General features: G+C 43.3%; 1 protein-coding gene across 2 annotated transcripts; it reads left to right on the top strand.

Moving 5' to 3' along the window:
* The first annotated feature begins 3439 nt into the window (after nucleotides 1-3439).
* LOC141739446 (myosin regulatory light chain 2, smooth muscle minor isoform) lies at nucleotides 3440-12995 on the top strand. 2 transcript variants are annotated; one of them, XM_074576700.1, is made up of 4 exons: nucleotides 3440-3858; nucleotides 9841-10038; nucleotides 10195-10356; nucleotides 11353-12995. In XM_074576700.1, the coding sequence occupies exons 2-4, from the start codon at nucleotides 9855-9857 to the stop codon at nucleotides 11523-11525; spliced, it is 519 nt and encodes a 172-aa protein (XP_074432801.1). In that variant the 5' UTR covers nucleotides 3440-3858; nucleotides 9841-9854; the 3' UTR covers nucleotides 11526-12995. The 2 variants fall into 2 exon arrangements, with proteins under 2 accessions (XP_074432801.1, XP_074432800.1); XM_074576699.1 differs by lacking the exon at nucleotides 3440-3858 and adding an exon at nucleotides 7916-8190.
* Nucleotides 12996-23118: the final 10123 nt, after the last annotated feature.

The following is a 23118-nucleotide window of genomic DNA, read 5'->3' as shown; positions in this document are numbered from 1 at the left end:
CCTCTGTGGTTAGTCAATGTATTAATTATTACTCACTATGCTAAATATTAAACCTGGCAGCTACTCATATCCAGACACTTCAGACACAGATCCCAGGTATGAAGGCTTATTCTGATAGGTCTTCCTGCATATTCATTATTCACATTTTAGCCTTTGATTGTTCTTTTATTGGTACATTTTTCATTATTCCAGTTTTGGGGTAAGCTAAAAAAATTGGTTTACAATAGGTCATTACAATAAATATACTTATAAATCATTGAGTTAATATTGTATCAAGTTTTGAAGGAAAAAATTAGGAAATCACTGTTATCGAATATTATTTATTTCATTGTTGGATAAAAAATATAACCCCTAATATAGATAAAGATTCCCCTTCCTGCTCTTAACTCCGCTAAATCAGTTTTGCCACTGACTCCAGCAGTAGAAGCATTGGACTCTAGAAACAGAAGAAACAAAGATTGAGAAAAAGGAGCTCAGAACAGGCACCAGTTTCATATGGGGCAGGAGGAATGACCTGTTTCTGGATCACAAGAGGGAAGGTTGTCTCTGCTTCCACATCGTAGCCGCTCTGGGACAGGAACGCGAGTGCTCGGGGCCCGGTGCTGCCTGGTTCGGTGCAGAAGACTCACCCCACACAGGTGGCCTGGAGCATCCCACCAGCACAGCAGGGAAATGTGGGAGACGGAACAGAAGCCACCACGCTTCCCTATAAATGAAAAATGCCGCCAGCAACATCAGCAACAGGGAAAACCATGCAAGCTGGAGACCTGACTCGGCAGCTGGGCGGAGGAGATGTTCCCCTGGAGCTCCCCGGCTCCCCAGCCCTGGGGGCACATCCCGCCTGTCCTGGTTTGAGTGACACGGGATCAATTTCTCTTTCAGTAATTTTACTTTTCAGTAAGGTCTCTTCTACTGCTTGGGAAAACTGCATTTTTAGAAGACTCTAGTGTCTGAATTTGTGAAAATATTTACTTTATAGCCAGCGAGGCTATGTGGCTTTCAAGGTCTTCACATTTTCGAGCCTTGCCAGGTGCAGCGACGAGCAGGAGCGAGACCTGGGCATTTGACCCAGGCTGACCAACAAGATTATTTCATACCACAAACGTCACATTCAATATAGACTAGAAAGTTTGCTGAGAAGTTTTCTCTCTTCTATGGTAGCTGCGATCCTGAGAACTTCTTTCGCCAGTGCCGGACCCCTGAGCCCTTCCCTTCCCCCCGAAGCCGCAGCGCTCGCAGTGTCTGACATTTGCTGCCCACTGCTGGGAGTGCACAGCTTCCTGCTGGTATAACTGGCTGAGAATAATCCTTGTATATTTTATATTGGTATTGGCATCAATATTGACAGTGACCTGGGAGTCCTGGTGGACAAGTTGACCATGAGCCAGCAATGTGCCCTTGTGTCCAAGAAGGCCGATGGCATCCTGGGGCGCATTAAAACGAGTGTGTCCAGCAGGTCGAGGGAAGTCATCCTCCCCCTCTACTCTGCCCTGGTGAGGCCACATCTGGAGCACTATGTCCAGTTCTGGGCTCCCCAGTTCAAGAAGGACAGGGAACTGCTGGAGAGAGTCCAGTGGAGGGCTATAAAGATGATCAAGGGACTGGAGCACCTCTCTTACGAGGAAAGGCTGAGAGACCTGGGTCTGTTTAGCCTGGGGAAGAGAAGAGCGAGAGGGGATCTCTTCAATGCTTGCAAATATCTAAAGGGCAGGAGTCAAGAGGATGGGGTCAGACTCTTCTCAATGGTGCCCAGTGACAGGACAAGGGGCAACGGGCACAAGCTGGAACAGAGGAAATTCCACCTGAACATGAGGAAAAACTTCTTTACTTTGAATGTGGCAGAGCACTGGAACAGGCTGCCCAGAGAGGTGGTGGAGTCTCCTTCTCTCTCCTGCCTGGACGCGTTCCTGTGCAACCTGCTCTAGGTGACCCTGCTCTGGCAGGGGGCTTGGACTAGATGATCTCCAAAGGTCTGTTCCAACCACTACCATTCTGCGATTGGTTCTTTAGTAATATTAATGTTAATTATTTAGTCTTATTCTATTAAATCTGCTTATATTTCAACACTCAGGTATCCTTGTTTTTTCTGATTCCTCTTCCCAGGTGGGGAGGGGTCACTGGGTGATAGAATAATTGTCTAAACGACAATAAATTGTTGTGGGTTCTTCAAACCATAACACCGCTGCAGCCTGCTGCATCTCCCCATCACTCAGTTATGAAGTTTTATTTCACTCAATAAAGTCTGAAAGTGAGAATTTGATACACCTGAGGCCTCTGGCTGCTGGTTGTGCCTGCTAGCATAAAAAATATTCCAAGATGGGACAACACACAGATGACAGACCAGCATCAGCCCTTTTCCTTAGGAAACCAGGCCAAATACGCAGCCTTGACTTATTGTCTCTGAACCCAAGACAGACAAGTCATTAACTTGTTAAAAGCAACCTTCCAGATGTACCGGCTCCTTGGGTCATTGTGACGTAGCACCTCCCGAGCCACACGGCAGCACTTTGACGCTTTGCCGGGTTGGGTGGCCGCCTCCCCGGCCCCACCGCCGCGCTGCCCCGGGGGTCACAGACCTCAGTTATTTTTTCCCATCAGAAAACGGGAACGTCTGAGGCCTGTGACGCTTCACGAAGCAACTGCCACTGGTTTGAGCGACACGGGACTAACTTCTCTTCTAACGCTTGGGAAAACTGCATTTTTAGAAGATGCTAGTGTCTGAATTCGTGAAAATATTTACTTTATAGCCAGCTAGGCCATGTAGGATTCAAGGTCTCAGAGTTTCCAAGCCTTGCCAGGTGCAGGCACGAGGAGGAGCGAGGCCTGGGCACTTGACCCAGGCTGGACAACAGGATTGTTTCATACCGTGAACGTCACATTCACTATCAGTTAGAAAGTTTGCTGAGGAGTTTCTCTCTCCCTTGATGGCGGCGGTCCAGAGAAACTCCTTGTCCCGGTGCCGGACCCCTGAGCCCTTCCCTTCCCCGCAAAGCCGTTGCGCTCGCAGTGTCCGACATTTGCTGCCCACGGCTGGGAGTGCACGGCTTCTGCTGATGGAATGGGCTGAGCATAATCCTTGTATATCTTATATCGGCATTGGGATAGATACTGGTTATTTAGTATTATTAATGTTAATTATTTAGTCTTATCCTAGTAAATCTGTATTTCAATGTCCCTGTTTCTTTGTTTTTTCCCCGGTTCCCCTTCCCCACTGTGGGGAGGGCTCCCCGGGCGGTGGAATAATTGTCCAAACGACAATAAACTGTGTGTTTCTCAGACGGTAACACCGCTGTAACTGAAACGGGGGGCTCGGGAAGGCCGGTTCCGCGGGGCGTCGAATGGCGGAGGGGACCCGCGGCCCCTGCGGGAGGCCGGGACCGGGGAGAGGCGGGGCCGGGCCGGGCGAAGAGACAAGGACCCGCCCCGCCCGGCACCGCGCGAGCAGGAAACTCCCGCCGTTGCCTTAAAAGGGCAGACGCGGTGCTGCCTCCGCACCCCCGCCCTTGGAATGCTGTGACCGCACCGCGCCGCACCAACGCTCCGCCTTGGGGGGGGGGGACGGGAGGGGAGAGAGGTCCGGGACCTCGACCCCACTTTCCTGCGGAGGGCAGAGACCCCTGAGAGGAAGGGAAAAACACACGGTCGCCGTCGCTACCCTTCCCTTGGCGCGGGTTATGCCGCCTCGCCGGCGAAGCGACGAGCCTCGTCGTCGCCTCCCCCCCTCTACTTAGCTCGGATGGTTTCGCCCACGCCTTCCTTCCCCTGCGCCGGCGGCGGGGCGGTGGCCGCTGCCTCTCCGGAAGTGCCACCGTCGCTCCCCGTCGCGCTCGGACCAGGACCCACTCCCGCAGCCGCCAGGTGGGTCTGGGGGGGACCCAGCGACCGCCCGGGGGGTAGGTGAGGGGTGCGGCAGGTCAGGGGCCGCCTGAGGCGTTACCCGCCTCGGGGGCAGCCCCACCCTGGCCTTCGCCTCGCCAGTGCTGGGCCTGGCCGGAGCTCCGGCCGCGTGGCTCTCCCTCAGCGGGGAGCCGGCCCTCAGGGGCGACACCGGAGCCGCAGCCGCGGGCACGGGCAGCCCGTGGAGAGAGAGGGGCCGCCCCCCGCCGTTGTTGGAGCAGGGGAAGGGCTGGTGTAAAAGCTGTTGAGGTGGCGGGGGGAGGCGGCGAGGCTGAGCCTCTCCCTTCCTGCCCGCGTTTTGAAATAGGTATGGCCGCAACACAGCTGCTGGGGACAGCTGGCAGTGGGTCCCGTTCTCTAACCTGCGGACATAGGCTTTGTTGAGTCACGGAAAGTAGATTTTGGGGCAGGTCTGACTCCTGTTCGAGGGTTTGGGGAAGTTTACTAATAAGTGTGTTAAGATGGCTTTCAGGACTAGGTGAGATTGCATAGGATACTTTTTTCGAAGTGTGATCTGCTCTTCATTGAGCTTTGTCGCTGATGTGCTGGCGTGCCTTGGTCTTGTCATCTCTTCCTGTTGCCGCCCAGGCTGCGATGGGCGAGCGGTGGCACCGGCTGCTGCAGCTGATACACGGGCAGAACTTGGGATGCAGCTTTGAGGCCTGGCTTTGGAACGTGATGATTTAAGAGAAGGTGACTGTTATATCTTAGTTTAATAAAAGTTCCAAAATAACTGGCAGCGTTAAAATAAAATATTCAGTGCTAAATATAATAGTCTGTGTTGAGACCCCACGTGGAGTACTTTGTCCAGTTCTGGAGTCCTCACCACAAGAAGGACATGGACCTGTTGGAATGGGTCCAGCAGAGGGCCATGAAGATGATCAGAGGGCTGGAGCACCTCTCCTGTGAGGACAGGCTGAGAGAGTTGGGGCTGTTCAGCCTGGAGAAGAGAAGGCTCCAGGGAGACCTTAGATCAGCCCTCCAGTACTTGAAGGGGGCCTACAGAAAAGATGGGGAGGGACTCCTTATTAGGGAGTGTAGTGACAGGACACGGCGTAATGGCCTCAAATTGAAAGAGGGTGGATTTAGATTGGATATCAGGAAGAAATTCTTGACTGTGAGGGTGGTGAGACACTGGAACAGGTTGCCCAGGGAAGCTGTGGATGCCCCATCCCTGGAAGTGTTCAAGGCCAGGCTGGATGGGGCTTTGAGCAACCTGATCTAGTGGGAGGTGTCCCTGCCCATGGCAGGGGGCTTGGAACTAGGTGATCTTTAAGGTCCCTTTCAACCTGAATGATTCTGTGTGTAAATTCTGTGTAGAGACTTTCCCAGGTGTGTTTTTTGTGTTGTGGTTTTTTGGTTTACTTTTTTGTGTGTGTGTACTTGTGCTTTGGGTTTGTGTTTTGGTGTTTTGTTTTTTTTTAAATTTTGAGTGATAGACATTCACAGTGACTGTAAAACCAACTATTGAAACACAAGGCTGTTCTCTGAAGCGTAACTTTTGATCGCTGCCTCTGAACAGATCAAAACTTGCAACACTTAGTGGGTTTTAAAGTTTCATCTCTTACTGTCTGGCTCAAGCTTTTCCTTTGCTCAGTTTTGTCTCCTTCCAGGGTTTATCCTTTTCCGAGAGGTAAGAAGCATAAGAGGATTTTCTGTGCTTCTGCAGTTTGATATCCACTGCTATTGATCAACTAAACAAATGACTGTACATGTACAAGCGGCACAGGGCTGTTCCTACCTCTCTACTCCAGTGGGTGACCTTTATTTTTTTTTCTAATATATGAAAAATCTTCCTAAATAAAGGTTATGTTTTTGGAGATATGGTAAGTTTTACAGGCAGGCTCTTAATTTAGAAGTTTCTTGAACAGTTTCTAGAACAAGGCCCAGACCATTCAGTGCATCATAGTATTAAACAACAAACTAAACCTGCCTGTCATAACTTGTACTATGTAATGTGAAGTATTTCCACATTTTATCTACTGAAATTCTTCTATTTCCAGTCTATACTTCCAGCCTATACTTATACTGTTTCAATTATAAAAGCATGATTTTTTCTTTGACTAAATGACCTGGTGGATTTATCAGATGAAATCCTATTTTCTTTAAAATTAGTGGGTCCAGTGCTTGACTCAAATGAGGCTAGTTCTTGCTTATTACATTATTTGCTGCTGAACACAGATACATAACACTTAAGTGTAAACACTTCAAACTTTTTCATCATAAATCGATCTCTTTGGCTAATTGGATTGATGTCCCTGTTCTTTTGAACATGTTCCAATTTATCACCCACTTTCTAATAGTTTCCCAGAGCTGAGTGCAGTATTTCATAGAATCATAAAATAGTTTATCTTGGAAAAGGCCTTTAATATCATTGAGTCCAACCATCAACCTAATACTGACAAAAACCACCACTAAACCACGTCCCTAAGCACCATGTCTACCCGTCTTTTAAATACCTCCAGGGATGGCGACTCAACCACTTCCCTGGGCAACTCGTTCCAATGCTTGACAACCTTTTCAGTGAAGAAAAGTTCTCTTAATATCCATCCTAAACCTCTCCTGCTGCAACTTGAGGCCATTTCTTCTTGTCCTATCGTTTGTTACTTGGGGGAAGAGACCAACCCCCACCTTGCTACAGCCTCCTTTCAGGTAGTTGTAGAGAGCGATAAGGTCTCCCCTCAGCCTCCTTTTCTCCAGGCTAAACAACACCAGCTCCCTCAGTTGTTCCTCATAAGACTTGTGCTCCAGACCCCTCACCAGCTTTGTTGCTCTTCTCTGGACATGCTCCAGCAGCTCAATGTCTTTCCTGTAGTGAGGGGCCCAAAACTGGACGCAGTATTGGAGGTTGGGCCTCACCAGCACGGAGTACAGGGGGACTATCACTTCGCTAGTCCTGCTGGTCACACTATTTCTAATACAAGCCATGATGCTACTGGCCTTCTTGGATATCTGGGCACACTGCTGGCTCATACTCAGCTAGCTGTTGACTGACACCCCAGGTCCTTTTCTGCCAGGCAGCTCTCCAGCCACTCTTCCCCAAGCCTGTAGCGCTACATGGGGTTGTTGTGACCCAAGTGCAGGACCCGGCACTTGCCCTTGTTGAACCTCACACCATTGGCCTTGGCCCATGAATCCAGCCTGTCCAGATCCCTCTGCAGAGCCTTCTTACCCTCAAGCAGATCAGCGCTCCCACCCAACTTGGTGTCATCTGCAAACTTACCAAGAGTGCACTTGATGCCCTTGTCCAGATCATTGATAAAGATATTAAAGAGAACTGGCCCCAGTACTGTGCCCTGGGGAACACCACTTGTGACCAGTCACCAACTGGATTTAACTCCATTCGTCACCACTCTTTGGGCCTGGCCATCCAGACAGTTTTTTACCATTTCAGGCATAGCTGCACTGCAGGCTGACAGGTCTCTTCAAGTAAGAGTTGTGCTTTCTGTATTCTGTATGGCTGCCTCCCAAGCCTGCCTGAGAGAAACTTAGAAATTAGTAATGCAAGCATTGGCAAACTTTTTGTCTTCTCTAGTATGATATTCTGATACGGCAATCTTCTGAACAGAATTAGAAAAGAAACAGGCTTTCTTCCTGCTGTGTGTAGCTACAGTCAGCAGTAGTCTGCTTTTGTTGTTAACTCCTCTCGATTAGCATTGAATTATACCTGAGAGAATCGCAGGTGGTGGTTTGCTGGGAGTGCTGCCTTGCAGCACATGCAAACTTTTTAGTTTACTTTGAATAGGCCATATTCTGAAAACTATGAATTATTTCAGAGAACAGTTATTAACAGATACTGTTTAATTCTATTCTGGGTAGTGGAACTTTTAATCGATAATTCAGAGTGTAATAGTAACTTGTATGAGTGTTTTTACAGAATAAAAAAGACTGAAGTTATGCACAACCCTTGTCTGCAGCTTGAAAGCAAACTACCTTTATTGTCAGCTGTCTTCATAAATATCTAGATGTCAGGAGTTCATATTTATTTGTTGAAGTGTTGTTGGAGGCCAAACATCTCAGATAGCTTGTGGTTAGTGAATGCAATGAAGAGAACTTCAGTGTCGTTGAATGATGCACAGTTGCATTTCATAGGCTATTTTTAGTTCGAGACATAATAGGTTTTTTTATATGTCAGAAGAACGTTGTGTATGCACGTAGGATTTAAAAGTGTGGAGTTAGCAGGGGAAATCAGTAGCGCTGTTTGTAGACAGACTGAGAAGGACGTAACCATGGAATATCCTTTTATGATCCAGATGCTTGGTACAGCATGTCCTGTATCTGATACAAAGCAAGGTAAAATTTTTGCTTTAATTAAAACAAAAAAAACTAACTGATTTTTTTTACCTGAATATTGGATTGATTGACCATGTAAGGGAGTTACTTTGCTTAATTTTACTCCCTGTTTTTTTAAGGATGAATCCAAGTTAGTGACTTTAGTCTGCTTTTCAGGAGTGTAACAGAAAATGCAGTAACTTTGGGCAAACTATCTGAGAAACCATTAGAACTGTGCAGTGACTCTGATTAGAATTGCACTTCTGACCAGATAACTTCTTAAAACTTACAAAATTAATACTCAGTTTAAATTTCAAAATGTTGGCATTCTTGTGACTAAAGGTGAAGCTTAAATGTGTCCTTTCATGATGCTTCCTGCAGGTGCTTCCTGTAGATTTCAAAATCAAGGATGGAAGGAATCCAGTTTGCACAACATTTGGTTTGGGCATGATAAAAGATTTTAGCAGCGCGGATTGCTTGCATAAAATAAAACTAAGGCATAGAGGTGTATGAGACTTTTAGAAACAACATTAGAGAGGGTCTACCTTACTTTGATCCAGTAGCAATGTTGAGGTTTTTCTGTTTGCGTTTCAGTGAATGACTCAGCTTTTTGTGTTTGTACTGTCAACCACAGTTGAATGCTAAATGTATCTTCCCAGCTAAAGAGAAGTACTTAACTTGAAAGCCTCACTTCTACCCTGATAATATTAGTGTCACAGCATGTAAACTAACATGTTTATTTCTTCATTTGACTGCTCGAGGGAGACAATGAAATTAGTATATTTGTGATACATGAAACTATATAAAGATTCTACGAGAATATATAAATGTTTTTAAAGGTTGATAATTTAAAAGAAACAGTCTTCATAATTTTAAAACTATTATGTCATTAATTAATTTAAAAAAGAATATGCTTGCATTTGCATATGTATTGTGTAATAGTTCCACTGTGTAAGAGAACAGCAATGTAGCGCTTTCGAAACACGCCAGTATCCTTTTTCTAACACACACAATCCTCTAGTTGACTTTGATGAAAGAACTCTAATAGGCGTTCTTTGGCAGATCTCTCTCCCAGCTCCAGCACCATCCAATGATCTTCACAAAAACATTAAGCTCTCATCACGGTCATTCTGTGTACTGAGACCTACTGCTCTTTTAAGAGCAGCTATTCTAACAAAAATGCTAATATGAGCCTAAAATACCTTTTTTTCCCCTTCCCAAATGTTAGTTTAGGATACTGCTTGATTCATTTAACCACTACATACTATGCTGGGTTAGCAGCCCATATCCTTCTACGTGGTAGGTCAATAGTGCCTCCTAAACTGCTAAGTATGTACTAATCTTATCTTGTGGAAGATGCAAAGAGAGTATTGAATCAGCAATACAAGCACTGGGTGAGTTTAATTTCAAGAACTATGATTTGATTGGGTTTTTTTCATGTAGCCTACGGTTGGCCTACAGTGCCAGTCCCTGAATCCTGAAGGACATTATGCTTAATAGCAAGTGAAGTCCAAATGAAAGAGAATACAGCAGGAGATATTAAAATAAATGCGTACTTTGGGGTATTTTCTTATAACATGGAATTTGATACTCCTTTATCCATCTCTCCCCCAGGGACTTGTAATCTGATTTTAATAAGGCTAAACCTTGAATATGTTTCTGTCTCCCTAGAACCAACAGCCAACATGTCTAGCAAAAGGGCAAAGACAAAGACCACCAAGAAGCGGCCTCAGCGTGCCACTTCCAATGTATTTGCAATGTTTGATCAGTCGCAGATTCAAGAATTCAAGGAGGCCTTCAACATGATCGACCAGAACAGGGATGGCTTCATTGACAAAGAGGACTTGCACGATATGCTCGCCTCCCTTGGTAATGTCACTTTTGTGTTTACAGTTGCCGAGCAAATCTGTGCTGTTAAAGTATTGAGTTTGGGATAGCTAATGAGAGGTGTCTCTGTTTGTATTGCATTATACAGATTACTTTTAGTTTGAAAGCTGAACCAAATATGAATCCCTTTATTTGTAGGAAAGAATCCAACGGATGAATACCTCGATGCCATGATGAATGAGGCTCCAGGCCCCATAAACTTCACAATGTTCCTCACAATGTTTGGTGAGAAGTTAAATGGCACCGATCCCGAAGATGTAATCAGGAATGCTTTTGCTTGCTTTGATGAAGAAGCCACAGGTATGTGGGTATTACTTCTACTTACTTTTGTAATGCTAAATGCTGGTATTCATAGCAGTGGTGACAAATTTTAACTCTGAAAATTCTGATTTCTGCAAACTAAACTCATCCCATGTATCCTCAGCAGCTGAAATTACCTTTCCAAACGCTATAAAACTTTAAATCCCAAACTTTTGTGACTTCGGTTCTGTTATTCAAGAAAGGAGAAAGGAAAAAAATATTTTGATTTTTTCCTAACTTAAAATTCAACTTCAGGGCAACTTTTGTAAGGGGAACCCTTGTCTTCAAAGCTGGTGTGCTTTATGAAGAACTTGTTCTCTGTCAGCAACTTGTATCCACCTTCCCTCTGTTAAGCTGTACTTAAAGGAGAAGGAAATTAATATAAGAAAAACCTCGTGTGACTCACAAGAGTGGTGATAGAAGGAATCACAATTTATGTAAGGCTGCTTGTTTAATAACCAATGCCAAAAATGTGTTCTTTGCAACCAGTCTAGTAAATGTGAGTTTTGTCACTGATTTAAAATCAATTTAAAATCTTTGAAATATTTCAAACTTCCCTGTGTTTCTTGTACTTATTGAGCCTTGGTAGTTGAGTTCTATCATTATTTTTTTCTTAGTGGTTTTCATCCCTTTGTGTGAAATGTAGAGTTGTTAGAAGGCTCTCAGTACTACCAGGAGTATAGCCCTGCTGTTGGGAAGACGGTCCAATATATATACTGACAAATCTGTATATTCTTTGAAACAACACAGGCAAATCATAAAACGGCCTTTACTTGTAGTGAGACCATGCGAATGAACTAAGAGGCTTGACTTGATTGAGTGCTTGTAATTACTTGGCAATTATAGTAATAGGTTTTAATGGCTTTGTTTTCATTTGGCAACAAAGACTGTAGGTCTTTTTAATTGAAACGAAGAATTTAAAGAAATTATTGTCCATCTATTAGCAGATAAATGTAAAAACTCCTTTTTCTTATGTCCTCTTCCATTGTGTCCTAGGGTTCATTCAGGAAGACTACCTGCGGGAGCTGCTGACGACGATGGGAGACAGGTTCACAGACGAAGAGGTGGATGAGCTGTACAGAGAGGCACCCATCGACAAAAAGGGGAATTTCAACTACATTGAATTCACGCGCATCCTGAAACATGGGGCAAAAGACAAGGATGACTGAGCAGATCCCTGGATACCTGCAGATTATCTCTACTTTACACTTATGTTTATTTTTGAGGGTTTCTTCCTGATAGAACTTCTTGCATGCATTTAGCTTTACAGCTTTTGCCTTTCTCAATGTATTTATCTATTCCAGGCCGTTTAGGCACATTTGCACCTGTGTAATCAGACTGGAAGTGGGGAAAATGTTGTGAGGAAAAGGATATGGGGACAAAGATCCATGGACTTGAGAGTCCAGTAAAATAATCTCAGTATTTCTGATCTAGCTGGATTTTTACATTTTTGTAATAAATGCCTTTTGAAATAAAGATTGCTATATAGATAAAATACCTCAGTTCTTTTGTGAAGAATGAGATTTCTATTATGCATTTACAAATGCAGGTGTATTAACTGTATTTTACTTACAATTGCAAATGAAGCTGGAAAACTTATTTTCATAATGTTTTGTGCAATGTCACAAAGTTCTGAAATGCTCCTAGCAGTATATGCTGGTGTCTAAAAATGCAGCTGTACAGATCTCTTATCTCAGGTTTTTGAAGTGGGATCTGACTGGTGTAAGTAGTTAGACAAAGAAATCGTTAGGGATGATTCTTAAAATTGCCTAATGGTGGGCAGGAAACATTTATGATTCTTAAGCAGATACCATGCCCAGCATTTTTGCATCCCTGTCTGTGAAGTTTTTATGCTGGCAATAAGTGGGAATTCAGCATATTTTTCTTTCTTCTGCTGAAGGAAGCTTGTGCAAAGGAATCCGTCTCTGAGCTACAGTGTCTGTGCTGGCACTAATTAACAGCAATACATGGCCAGAAAACCTACATAAAGCTTTACTGTTCTGCAGCTTTTAATTTGCATGTGAGAATGTGAGCACTAAAACCCTGTATGTGCTAAAGCCCCCCCTCACTTTTTAAAAGATCATACATTTTCCTCTGCTCCATCAATAAGATGGCTTTTAAGCAAAAGCAAGACAGCTGTGCTGATGCTGTTGTCCCAAATACCAAGAAATGAGAAAGGCTGTTCTCTTAGATCTTAGCATGATCATGTCCTTCTATGTGTCTCATTCTCTTGGATACTGCAAGCTGAAACGTGTGAGGGGAATTTCTTATCTATGTATTTATCAATTAAAGTGGTGACCTCTTATCCAGAAACCATGCCCTGAGCTATTTCACATGACTTAAGACTCCAAGGAATAGGAATTCTACTTCGGCTAAAGGGTTTGTAAAGGCTGTGACAGCTTATGCTGGATGGAGGGTTTGTCTCGATTCCCATGAGGTAGCATGAAGGCTTGGTTACTGATCTTGCTTGTGTTCTCAGTATGGTAGTTCTTAGAAGATATTCTGGATTTAGCTTTGTTAAATAAGTTAACTTGACAAAGTATACTCAGTTGTCATACTTCTATTATTTTTTTAATTTTTTTTTAATTCTTGGGTGGTTTCTTCCGCTGCTGTGCTTAATTAAATTGTGTTTTCAGCCATTCTTTTCCCAATTTTGTGTTTTATCGGCTAACTGGAACTGAGCTTCAATTTTTTTCCTACTCAGACTATGTTCTTTGCTATACTGCTTCAGACTGCCACACCTGCTCCTTTTCTCAAAAATTTGTTTTTAAAATATCTCAGTGCTCTTCAGTGTGGGTGCTGAGGTGTTTCTTCATGAGATGCCTGCAAGGTTCCAGCAACAGCTGATTTTTCTTTTAGAATGTAGTTTACAGGCATGTATGGAAGTTGTCACCTACACTGCCCATATGGCAAAGACAATACTGTGGGGATCTAGGGAACATGGGCTTGTTGAAACATTGCTAGGTAATATTAGGCCAAAGAACAGTTACACTGTCACTTCTTCAGACTGATCTTGTCACATCTATGCAATTCAATATTGTGTACGTACATGGAAGCTGCCTGCACTAAGGGTAGATGTTAGACTATCTTGATTATTTTCCCCCTTTGAATGTCTAAATGGCATAAGATTCAGAGGATCAGTTTTCTTCTCTTATGAACACTGAGTCCCCAAACCATTCTCTTCCTCATCCTCCCTTCTCAGTAAATTTCAGGTGCTGGTATGTTAATTACATTGTGTAATCAGCAGACAAGCCAGCTGCAGTTTTCTTGCTGTAAATAAGTTTTTTGAAGTAGTGACTTTAAAATCATAAATATGAGTTACATTAAAAAAAAAATAAAAATCTGGTATCCTCCTTGAGAGGAAGTTGTCCACTTCAAAATCTTCTGTACTGCTACTCTTAATTTTTGAACAGCCAGCTGAAACATCGGATGAAGCTGCTTTGTTCCTTCTCGTGCTCTTGGCTGCTCTCTCTGATCAGGGCATCGGGAGGACAGGAAACTGCATTAATGTAAAGATACCTACTCAGGGAGGCATGATATTGAGGAAGAATTTCCAAGGATGTTCAGTCTAATGATGACCTTCCAAGTTCAGGTTTCCCTAGTATGTAACGTAGTAGACAGGTAACCCGTGAGTAGGGACAAACCCCTTAACTACTGGAAGGCTACATGACCTACAGAGCCAGCCAAGAGACCATAAAAGAGCATCAGATGCATTTTGTAGCTAGGCAGCAAGGAATGTCCAGACAGCTGAGGTTGCATGCCGAGGGCTGTAGGGATGTGTCATCAATAATCCACTTCCAAAAATAAAAAATAACTTTGGTCACTGAAACAGCTTAAGCTTCTGATTACTTAGACTTAGCATTTTGCAGTCAAAATCTTGGAAGCTAATCTTTTCTCCCTTGGGATTCATCTATAATGGTCTCCAAGCTCCATGCCAGATGAAGTTTATGACAAAAAACTATTTTCATAGGCTGATGCACACATTTAAGTCTTACATCTACAGCGAGATATAATGGCCTGTGAAGCACTACTGAAAAGCAGTGATTTACTTTACATGACCCATTTACCCTGTTCTAAGCTACATCCACAAAAGTCAAACGGAAGCCAAAGAGCTCTTGCAGCTGCACATAAACCTCCAACGAGGAGAACGTCTGTGTGAAGTGCTGCCAGTATATGCTTGCCTGCTTTTTTTTTGTTTTCCCCCTCCTCTGACTGTTGCTGGAGACATCTGTAATATGCAGCTTTTTAACCAACTCAGGATACACTTACTTCTGTTCTTTACGATGCATTGAAGCAAATAAAGTCATCTTTTATCACACAGTGATCAGATGACCAAAGCATTTCACAACATCATAAGTCAACTTAATATACTAGCTCAGCAATTAACTGATGTCACAGAGGTGGTGCTCGTACACTCTGAAGTAAGGATCCATTTCACCACTGACCTAAGAGCTATCATTAGATCGCTTGTTTCTAGGATCACTAGCTTATGTTGAGAAATGAAATGTAACACAGGGGCCCCATCCTGGCACAGGACTTCCATCAGTAACGGTGTGCTTTTGGTTCCGAAAGCTGGAAAATGCCTGAAATCTTGTCATCACATTTCTCGTGGCCATGGCCTTTTCTTGTCAGGAGCTAGCCTATTATTTGGTATGTTCCTGCAGAACTTCAAATGGCAACAAATAGCTCTTCTACCATACTGAAGGCATTCAGACAATGTAAGTCCAAATAACGGGTGAGTAATAACCAGAGTCAGGAACATTTTGGTTCTCAGCAGTTAATCTGCCATTGGTATTGCCCATGTATCCATACACCTATTTTGGCTTGCTTACTTAATTTTTCAAACAACTCTACCGTCATTTTTAGATAACCTCCTCTGGAAAAATGATTTAGCATGACAGTAACTCAGAAACAGTATTATAGAAGCCACAAACAGTGTTGAAGCAAGGAGAACTCAGTAAATGCCTCTCAAAATGCAACTTAAAAACAAGTTATCATGAAATGTTGAAAAACAATACCAGGAAAAAAATAAATTCCACACAGCTCATTTTTGTTGTGCTCTGAGCTGCAACTCCATAGAGATCACTGTTTTCCTAAACTTTTGATATATTAGATAGGAAACTTTTAATCTTAAGAAAAAAAAAAGATAAAAGGAGGCTGATCTTCCCATTTTCCTCTGCAGTCTGTACACGTTTTTCCTGGGACCACTCAAACTCAGTTGCTGGGAGCAAAGCGCACAGGCTGCTGTGGTAGCATGTCCTTTGGGAATCCCTGCGCTAGACCTTTAAAAAAATAACTTGTATTGCAAATTTCAACAATACAGAAATAAATACTGCCAAGGAATCCTTTCAGACCAAACGTGATATTCCCTAGAGAACAGTTCATACATAACAGACGTTGCATCACAGGGCTTAAGGGGTCATGCAGTTTGCATGAATGTAATATATCTAAGAGAAGATGTTTACGTGTTTCTCAGAAGCATGTAATTAGCAGGAGAGCAGGAAATCAAACCACCTCCTGGAAAATCCCAACCGCTTGCTGCGTGCAGACTCCTCTGCCACGCAGACATGATTCGGTGCCTTAGTAAACCAGCCTTGTGCTGTGATAAAGCTTGGAAGTCAGTTACAAATACTACAGGATTGGGCAGGTCAACACTAAACTTAATATGCGTGCCTAAAGGGGCAGATGGTGTGTGACAGCAGCATCCATTTTGGCATTCCTGTAAACTGCCGCTGCTCAATTTTGCAAGGTTTATTTAATCCTTTATTTATTTATTTATTATTATTATTTATTATTTATTTAATTTTTAATTTCCTCACTTTGACAATTTTAGAGTATCAGTGAGTACAACCTCACTAAATTAAATATTGAACTATGTTTTGGCTTTTTCCTTATGAATGTTGCGGGCATAGCTCCTTGGGAGTTAAAAGACAGCATTTCACAATAATTTCCAGCCTCTGTCTAGCATATTCAAGTGAGTGGGTGTAAAATGAGGTCTGCAAGCCCTGTCTCAGCATTTCCTAAAATAGAGTTGGCGTCAAACGCAAGTAACTTGAGCCTTGACTTAGCATTGTATCTAACAGACGTTTTTTTTCCCCTCTATCTAATTCTTCTTCCTTAATTGTGAGCTAACCATCTCTAATGCAACAGGTTTTATACTGGCAATGTATTACCACCCCACAAGAAGCACGTTGATTTTGAAATTGCTCCACCAGCCAACCAAACCTGCATAGACATCACCTAATAAAAAAGCTGATAACAGCTGACTTTTTATGTCAAACACCTGACTAAATACGCTCCTTCCTGTTTTCTGGGTATGTTTTAAAATATCATTTTAGGCCTTCGGCCAAGCATTGAACACATTTCATTTCCTTCCTTATTTGTATGTATACATTGTCAGATAGATAAAAACACTAATTTAACATGCAAGGGGAGGGCACATATCTATGTCCTTAGGTTTAGCACAATTAATTACATGTGTCTGAAAGACAGGAGGCCTCACTGTCTTCTTACTGAGAACATCTTAGCAACACTCAGTTCTGCATTTCACTTATAATCATTGTGGAATCATAGCGCCTGGCAATATTCTGTTCAAAACTAGTGCAAAAAGGGGAGAAAAACCCACAAAGATTTGCTTAAAATTATTGGAATTTAAAAGCTGGGATAAAAAACAAGTGAAGAACATACAGCACAAGTGGCACTACCGTGACTTCTTCATCATAGTGAACAGGTAGCAAGGGACAAAAATCTGGCAGAAATCAACAGCCCAAGATGTACTTTTCAACTTTTTCTTTCTTTTTTTTTTTTTAAATTTGTGTTCTTATATATAAAGGACTTTGGACTTGGGAATGCAAGGAGCACATTGTCTGCTGAGTCCAGTCCCTCAATACTCTGGTCAAACATGTTTCAGTGCCCATCCATACAGTGTCCAAGCTGCAGATTTAATAAATCATACTGGAGTTTTTCATTTTCTCCGATTTTACAACACTTCAGAGACTGACTTTATTTTATTTATGTTCCATTACATTTCTCTGCTTTGTCCTTGGCCCTGGCATATTGTTGTCATACGACGCTCTAGAGAACTTATGTTCTCGCCTTTTCCTCAGCTATGCACACTGGAAGTTACCAAAAAGTCAAAACAGAGCTATTTCTCATTTTCAATATGGAGAAAGAATCTATCTTTCTTCTATAGGCTCCAGTACATTCCCTGAGAGCATTTATTTTTCATGCTTCAGCATCTACATTGTGGCAGGGACCACCTGGGAAAGCAGTAACTTACCGTTTTTATTTATGAGGTCTGTGCTCAAAAACACAGGAATACCCTGCAGGAGGATAGAAGTCGGGCTCTGAGGCCTTCCAAGAGACCCAAGTGAAGACACGCATTCTGGATCTGAATGTTATCTCCAAACACGTAGAGGAACAGGAAGTTATTGGAAGTGGTCAACATGGATTTACCAAGGCTAAATCATGCTTGACCAATCTGATAGCTTTCTGTGATGTTATAACTGGCTGACTGGATGAGGGGAGAGCCGTTGATATTACCTACCTTGACTTTGGCAAGGCTTTTGACACTGTCTCCCATAACATCCTCATTAGGAAGCTGAGGAAGTATGGGCTAGATGAGGTGACAGTGAGGTGGATTGAGAGCTGGCTGTGTGACAGAACTCAGAGGGTTGTGATCAGCGGCATAGAGTCTAGTTGGAGGCCTGTAACCGGTGGTGTCCCTCAGGGGTCAATACTCGGTCCAATTTTGTTCAGTATATTCATTAATGACCTGGATGAGGGGACAGAGTGTATCCTCAGCAAGTCTGCTGATGATACCAAACTGGGAGGGGTGGCTGACACTCCAGAGGGCCGTGCTGCCATCCAGCGTGACCTGGACAGGCTGGAGAGCTGGGCAGAGAAGAACCTAATGAGGTTCAACAAAAGCAAGTGCAAGGTCCTCCACCTGGGGAGGAAGAATGCTAAGCACCAGTATAGGTTAGGGGTGGACCTGCTGGGAAGTAGTTCTGAGGAAAAGGATCTGGGGGTCCTGGTAGACAGTAAATTATCCATGAGCCAACAATGTGCCCTTGTTGCCAAGAAGGCCAATGGAATCCTGGCATGCATAGGGAAGAGTGTGGCCGGTAGGTCAAAGGAGGTCATTCTCCCCCTCTACTCTGCACTGGTAAGGCCACAACTGGAATACTGCGTCCAGTTTTGGGCTCCCCAGTTCAAGAGGGACAGGGAACTGCTGGAGCGAGTCCAGCAAAGGGCAGCTAAGATGACTGAGGGACTGGAGCATCTCCCTTATGAGGAAAGGCTGAAAGAGCTGGGACTCTTTAGCCTGGAGAACAGAAGGCTGAGGGGAGACCTTATTAATGTTTACAAGCATCTAAAGGGTGGGTTTAAGGAGGATGGTGCCAGACTCTTTTCATTGGTTCCCAGTGACAGGACGAGGGGCAACGGGCACAAGCTGGAACATAGGAAGTTCCGATCAAATATGAGAAAAAACTTCTTTACGGTGAGGGTGACAGAGCACTGGAACAGGCTGCCCAGGGAGGTTGTGGAGTCCCCTTCTCTGGAGACTTTCGAGACCCGCCTGGACACAGTCCTGAGTGATGTGCTCTAGGCAGTCCTGCTTTAGCAGGGGAGTTGGACTAGATGATCTCTAGAGGTCCCTTCCAACTCTGAAAATTCTGTGATTCAAAATCCCTTCTTTCACTCACAACTTCTCAAAGGTTTTCTGTTTGGATCACAGCGCTGGAGCTATTTTTGGAGAAATTCCAGAACAACTCTGGGACACTCCCAGCATTACAAAAAGAATGACTGTCAGTTTGACTAATAACAGCATTGCACTTGGGAGAGTGTGACAGAGACAACAGATGCCAGCTGCAATCAGGGAACAGAAGATGGAAAGGCACAAGAATGAGCCAAAATACTAGGTGAAGCAACTGACAGTCAAAATGCTTTTGTTAAATGACTGTTTTGACCTAGAAGTGACTTAGAACAAAATTTGGAAATATTCGATTGTGCTGTCAATACTTAGCCTCTGCAAGTAGCATTTGCGACTCCGGTTGGACAGTGATAACACACTCAGAAAAATCTCTTAACTGGCAAAACCACCGAAGTTTCACTCATTTTTAATTCTTAATTCAGTGTGAAAATCCCAAATATGCTTTTTAATCTAGTCTCCTTTTTTACACTCTTTTGTTTGTTTCCTATGGATATCCCCAGTCTTAATTCTATGATGAGCAAGGGTATGGAATAGCCTCTGTACAAGAAAAATTACACAAGGGACCCTTTGCCACAGCTGACAGAACACACAAGAGGCAAAAGTAGCACAGAATCATAGAATTGTTAGGGTTGGAAGGGACCTTCAAGATCATCTACTTCCAACACCCCTGCCATGGGCAGGGACACCTCCCACTAAATCAGGTTGCTCAGAGTCCCATCTGGCCTAGCCTTAAAAACTTCCAGGGATGGGGCATCCACCACCTCTCTGGGCAACCTGTTCCAGTTGAAAGAACTGGAAAGAACACAAAAGAAGTGGACGCACAACTCAGCCTTAGCTTTTCTTCCAATACAAAGTCTAGAGCACTGAATAAAAATAGAAATAGGTAGGTTCAAAATTAGTAAGGTGAAGTTCTTTATGTAAGAAATAGCAACCTTGCAAAGGAATCCAAAAACACCTGCAAAGGATATTGTGAATGCTAAATTTACATGAATTCAAGGACTACATACTAGGCAAGCTCATGAAAGTAGTTCATCATTGGTTACCAAATACCACATCTGGCTCAGGGTTGCTTACCCCTCTGTGAGTAAAACATAGAAGAGGTTGGGAGAGGATTCTGGGAGGATATCACAGGCTTCCCTGATTCTATGTCTTCTCTCAATACCTGCATATAGCCATTGCTGCTGCTCTCCCCTTATGAATAGGCTAAAAGAATCCAGTGCTTGCTCTCCTCCAAAAAGAGGAGGAAATACAGAGAAAGAGAGAAAGAGATTTTCAAAAAACCTGATGAATCCAAAGTTCAGGAAGGAAAAAAAAAAAAAAAAAAACAAACCAAAACAATAAGACCCTCCAGGGACCTGGTAGGGTAGACACCACAGCATCTATTATTTGTTGAAGGCATCCAAGGAGTCAGTAGAAACAACCCAGTGGTGCTCCACCTAGAAATGTAAGAAGCAGGAAGAGGACACAGCTGCTGGGCTTCCGCTTCCCCACTTTATGGGCCAACTCTGACTTGCTGAAAAATCAGGATGAGACTTGGACAATCTCATTTAACCCCAGCTTTGTGGTTCCCACCTTCATAGGAAGCATCAACATGTGAATGTTGAGCAAAACTCCAGCCTGAGCAATGCTGACAGGCTTGCTGCGCTCCTCACTGTTGTGTACAGCCAAATGCAGGCGCTGGGGATGATCTTGGGTTTTTTTCTGGCCCTGGAGCAAGAAAGTGGTACAACATGACTGCAAACAAGTAGACCAGTCCCCTGGCCCCAACCTGTTCAGTGCAGTTGCCTTTGCAGTGCCGACACAGTCCATGGGAATGCCAGCTCACCAAAGGATGGATAAGGCTTTGCTCCCTGCTTTCCACACCCGGAATACACATCTCTTTACAGCTAGGTCACACTGGACTAGGCAGACTTTTACTGTGAGCCACTGCTCACAGTTCCTGTGACATTAATGAGATTCCTAAAGAAGCATCATATGACACAGACTGATTCTGCTTCATTAAGCAACAAGTTAATCACAAATATTCGCACTGTCATCCTAACTCCGCAGAAGGGAGGGAATGGAGAGAATTAAGTGAAAGGAGGGAAAATGTTCACTGTAAATTGCTTGCTGTCTATTGCATTAGAACTTAAGTATGAAACAGATAATTTTGAAGGCTTTTAGACAGTCCAAAGAAAACAAGTCTAGGAAAACATTTCAACAGCACCAAAGTATTTGAGAATTTTAGATGGAAAGGATACAAAAATTTTATACATTTTGCTTAAATTTTTTTTTTTCTCTCAAGACTGGCATAAATGAGAAAGAAGGTGGAAAAACTGAAGGAAAAAGTAGTAGAAATAAGAAAACTGAAGGAGTTAAGAGCTCCGCATTTAAAAAAAAATACCATGTTTTCAGAATGGATAAATTAATTCCTATTTTGTATTGTTTATGCAGGAAATTATGCGGTACTGAGAAATAAACAATTTTGGGGCGTACATTCTTGGATGTGGTAGTGCAAGCATTTTTCTCCAGCCCACAAAACAAACGCTGTATAAAACTGAAGCTCATCACTAGGTGGCACTATTTCTTGGTACAGCACCACATGAGCATCCTTCCAACGCGCAGCCTGGGCACCCCCTGGCCCCAAGCGCTCCAGGGCGCTCTCTCCGCAGAGCAGTTGTAGGAATGCTTCACTCTGGACACACTTGGCACTGTGTGGTGGCAAAAGTCTGGATGAACCACTTAGCAACCGAGCTAGCCATTTCAACCTCAGGCTTCCCAGAACACGCTCTCCCTAGCATGTGCCTGGACTGTTCTAGAAAAGCCTGAAGGCCGCCTTCAAGACCAGACCTGCTGTCCCATCAGATAGTCATCTGCAAGCACAGCTCTGTGCAGCCAGGGAGCACCATCAGAGCACAGAGGAGCCTACATAGTCAAGAACGGAGCCTGCATGCTCAAGAAACAGCCTGTGGTTTCATTGTACTCTCAGAAACGGCCTATAAAGCAGCAGGAAATGGGATTACAGGCACGCTCTTCTCCACAATCAGCCAGGGATGCGCAGTCACAGGGAACTAAGCACTGTTCAAGGCTGCGGGCAGCTCACAGCTACCATCCTCAAGCACCATCCTCTCCACAGGGAGGTTTAAACAGCAGAAACAAAGTGGTGTTCACCCAAGAGATCATCACATCTTCTTGAGTAAGACCTGAAGCACAAGCTAATACAGTCACAAAAAAGACCTTTTTTTTACCTTTCTTTTTAAGATTTATGTCAATGAGTGAAAAAAAAAATTCTCCAAGTATTGTAAGAGGTGAAACAAACCCCTTTTTTCCCCTTTAAATTTCTTTAGTGGTATCACTAAATGGAACCATTTGTAAAAGCCTTATACAGATTTACATCACACAGAAAGTGGTCTGCATTAAACAACTGCTTCTCATTCCACTATGATGTAACAAATTGGAGACAAAAGCTTTGAGAGAGACAGACAATTTCATCACTGATCTCATACTGGGTGAGTAATATTACTGTACCTCTTCTCACGTCTTTGAAAGTTAAACACTGGGAACAACATACACGGTGACAAGTTTCATATAACATCTTTTTAATAGCATGAAAAACAGTACAATACAGAGTAGCATGTTTGCAGCAGTGGTTCAATATAAAGTAACTGATGAAAGGATTTTAAATTAAGATATCAAATAACTATTTTCATAATTAAATTTCAACAGACAATTCAGTTCAAGATTATCACGGAGTATTTTAATAACTCTATTACTATCTTGGTGTTTCTGCTGCTTTTCTGCCCACTCACACTTTGCACATAATTATCCTGGAACTATGTGCCATGTCTAGTAAGTACAGAGGATTTTTCCCCAAAACTTTTTCCATGAAAAAGCTCATGCTCTCAATTCAGCAAAGTTTAATATTTCTTTCCATTGCATTTTGAGCCAAGTTTTAGACAAGCGATATTAAAATTAATTGGGAAAGTATTCTTACAAGCTAATTAGGCAAAATTCTCAGACCTCATGAAATAACTCTTCTGGTTTGAGGGGAGGGCAGGGAAAGAAAG

Source organism: Larus michahellis, chromosome 2, assembly GCF_964199755.1.
Source record: "Larus michahellis chromosome 2, bLarMic1.1, whole genome shotgun sequence".
Taxonomy (NCBI): Eukaryota; Metazoa; Chordata; class Aves; order Charadriiformes; family Laridae; genus Larus; species Larus michahellis.
This window is presented reverse-complemented; position numbering and strand designations above follow the sequence as displayed.

Coding starts and splice junctions, on each gene's coding strand:
- LOC141739446 (XM_074576699.1), top strand. CDS start 8,046: ATGCACGTAGGATTTAAAAGTGTGGAGTTAGCAGGGGAAATCAGTAGC. Junction 10,039..10,194: donor CGATATGCTCGCCTCCCTTG/GTAATGTCACTT, acceptor CTTTATTTGTAG/GAAAGAATCCAACGGATGAA. Junction 10,357..11,352: donor CTTTGATGAAGAAGCCACAG/GTATGTGGGTAT, acceptor ATTGTGTCCTAG/GGTTCATTCAGGAAGACTAC.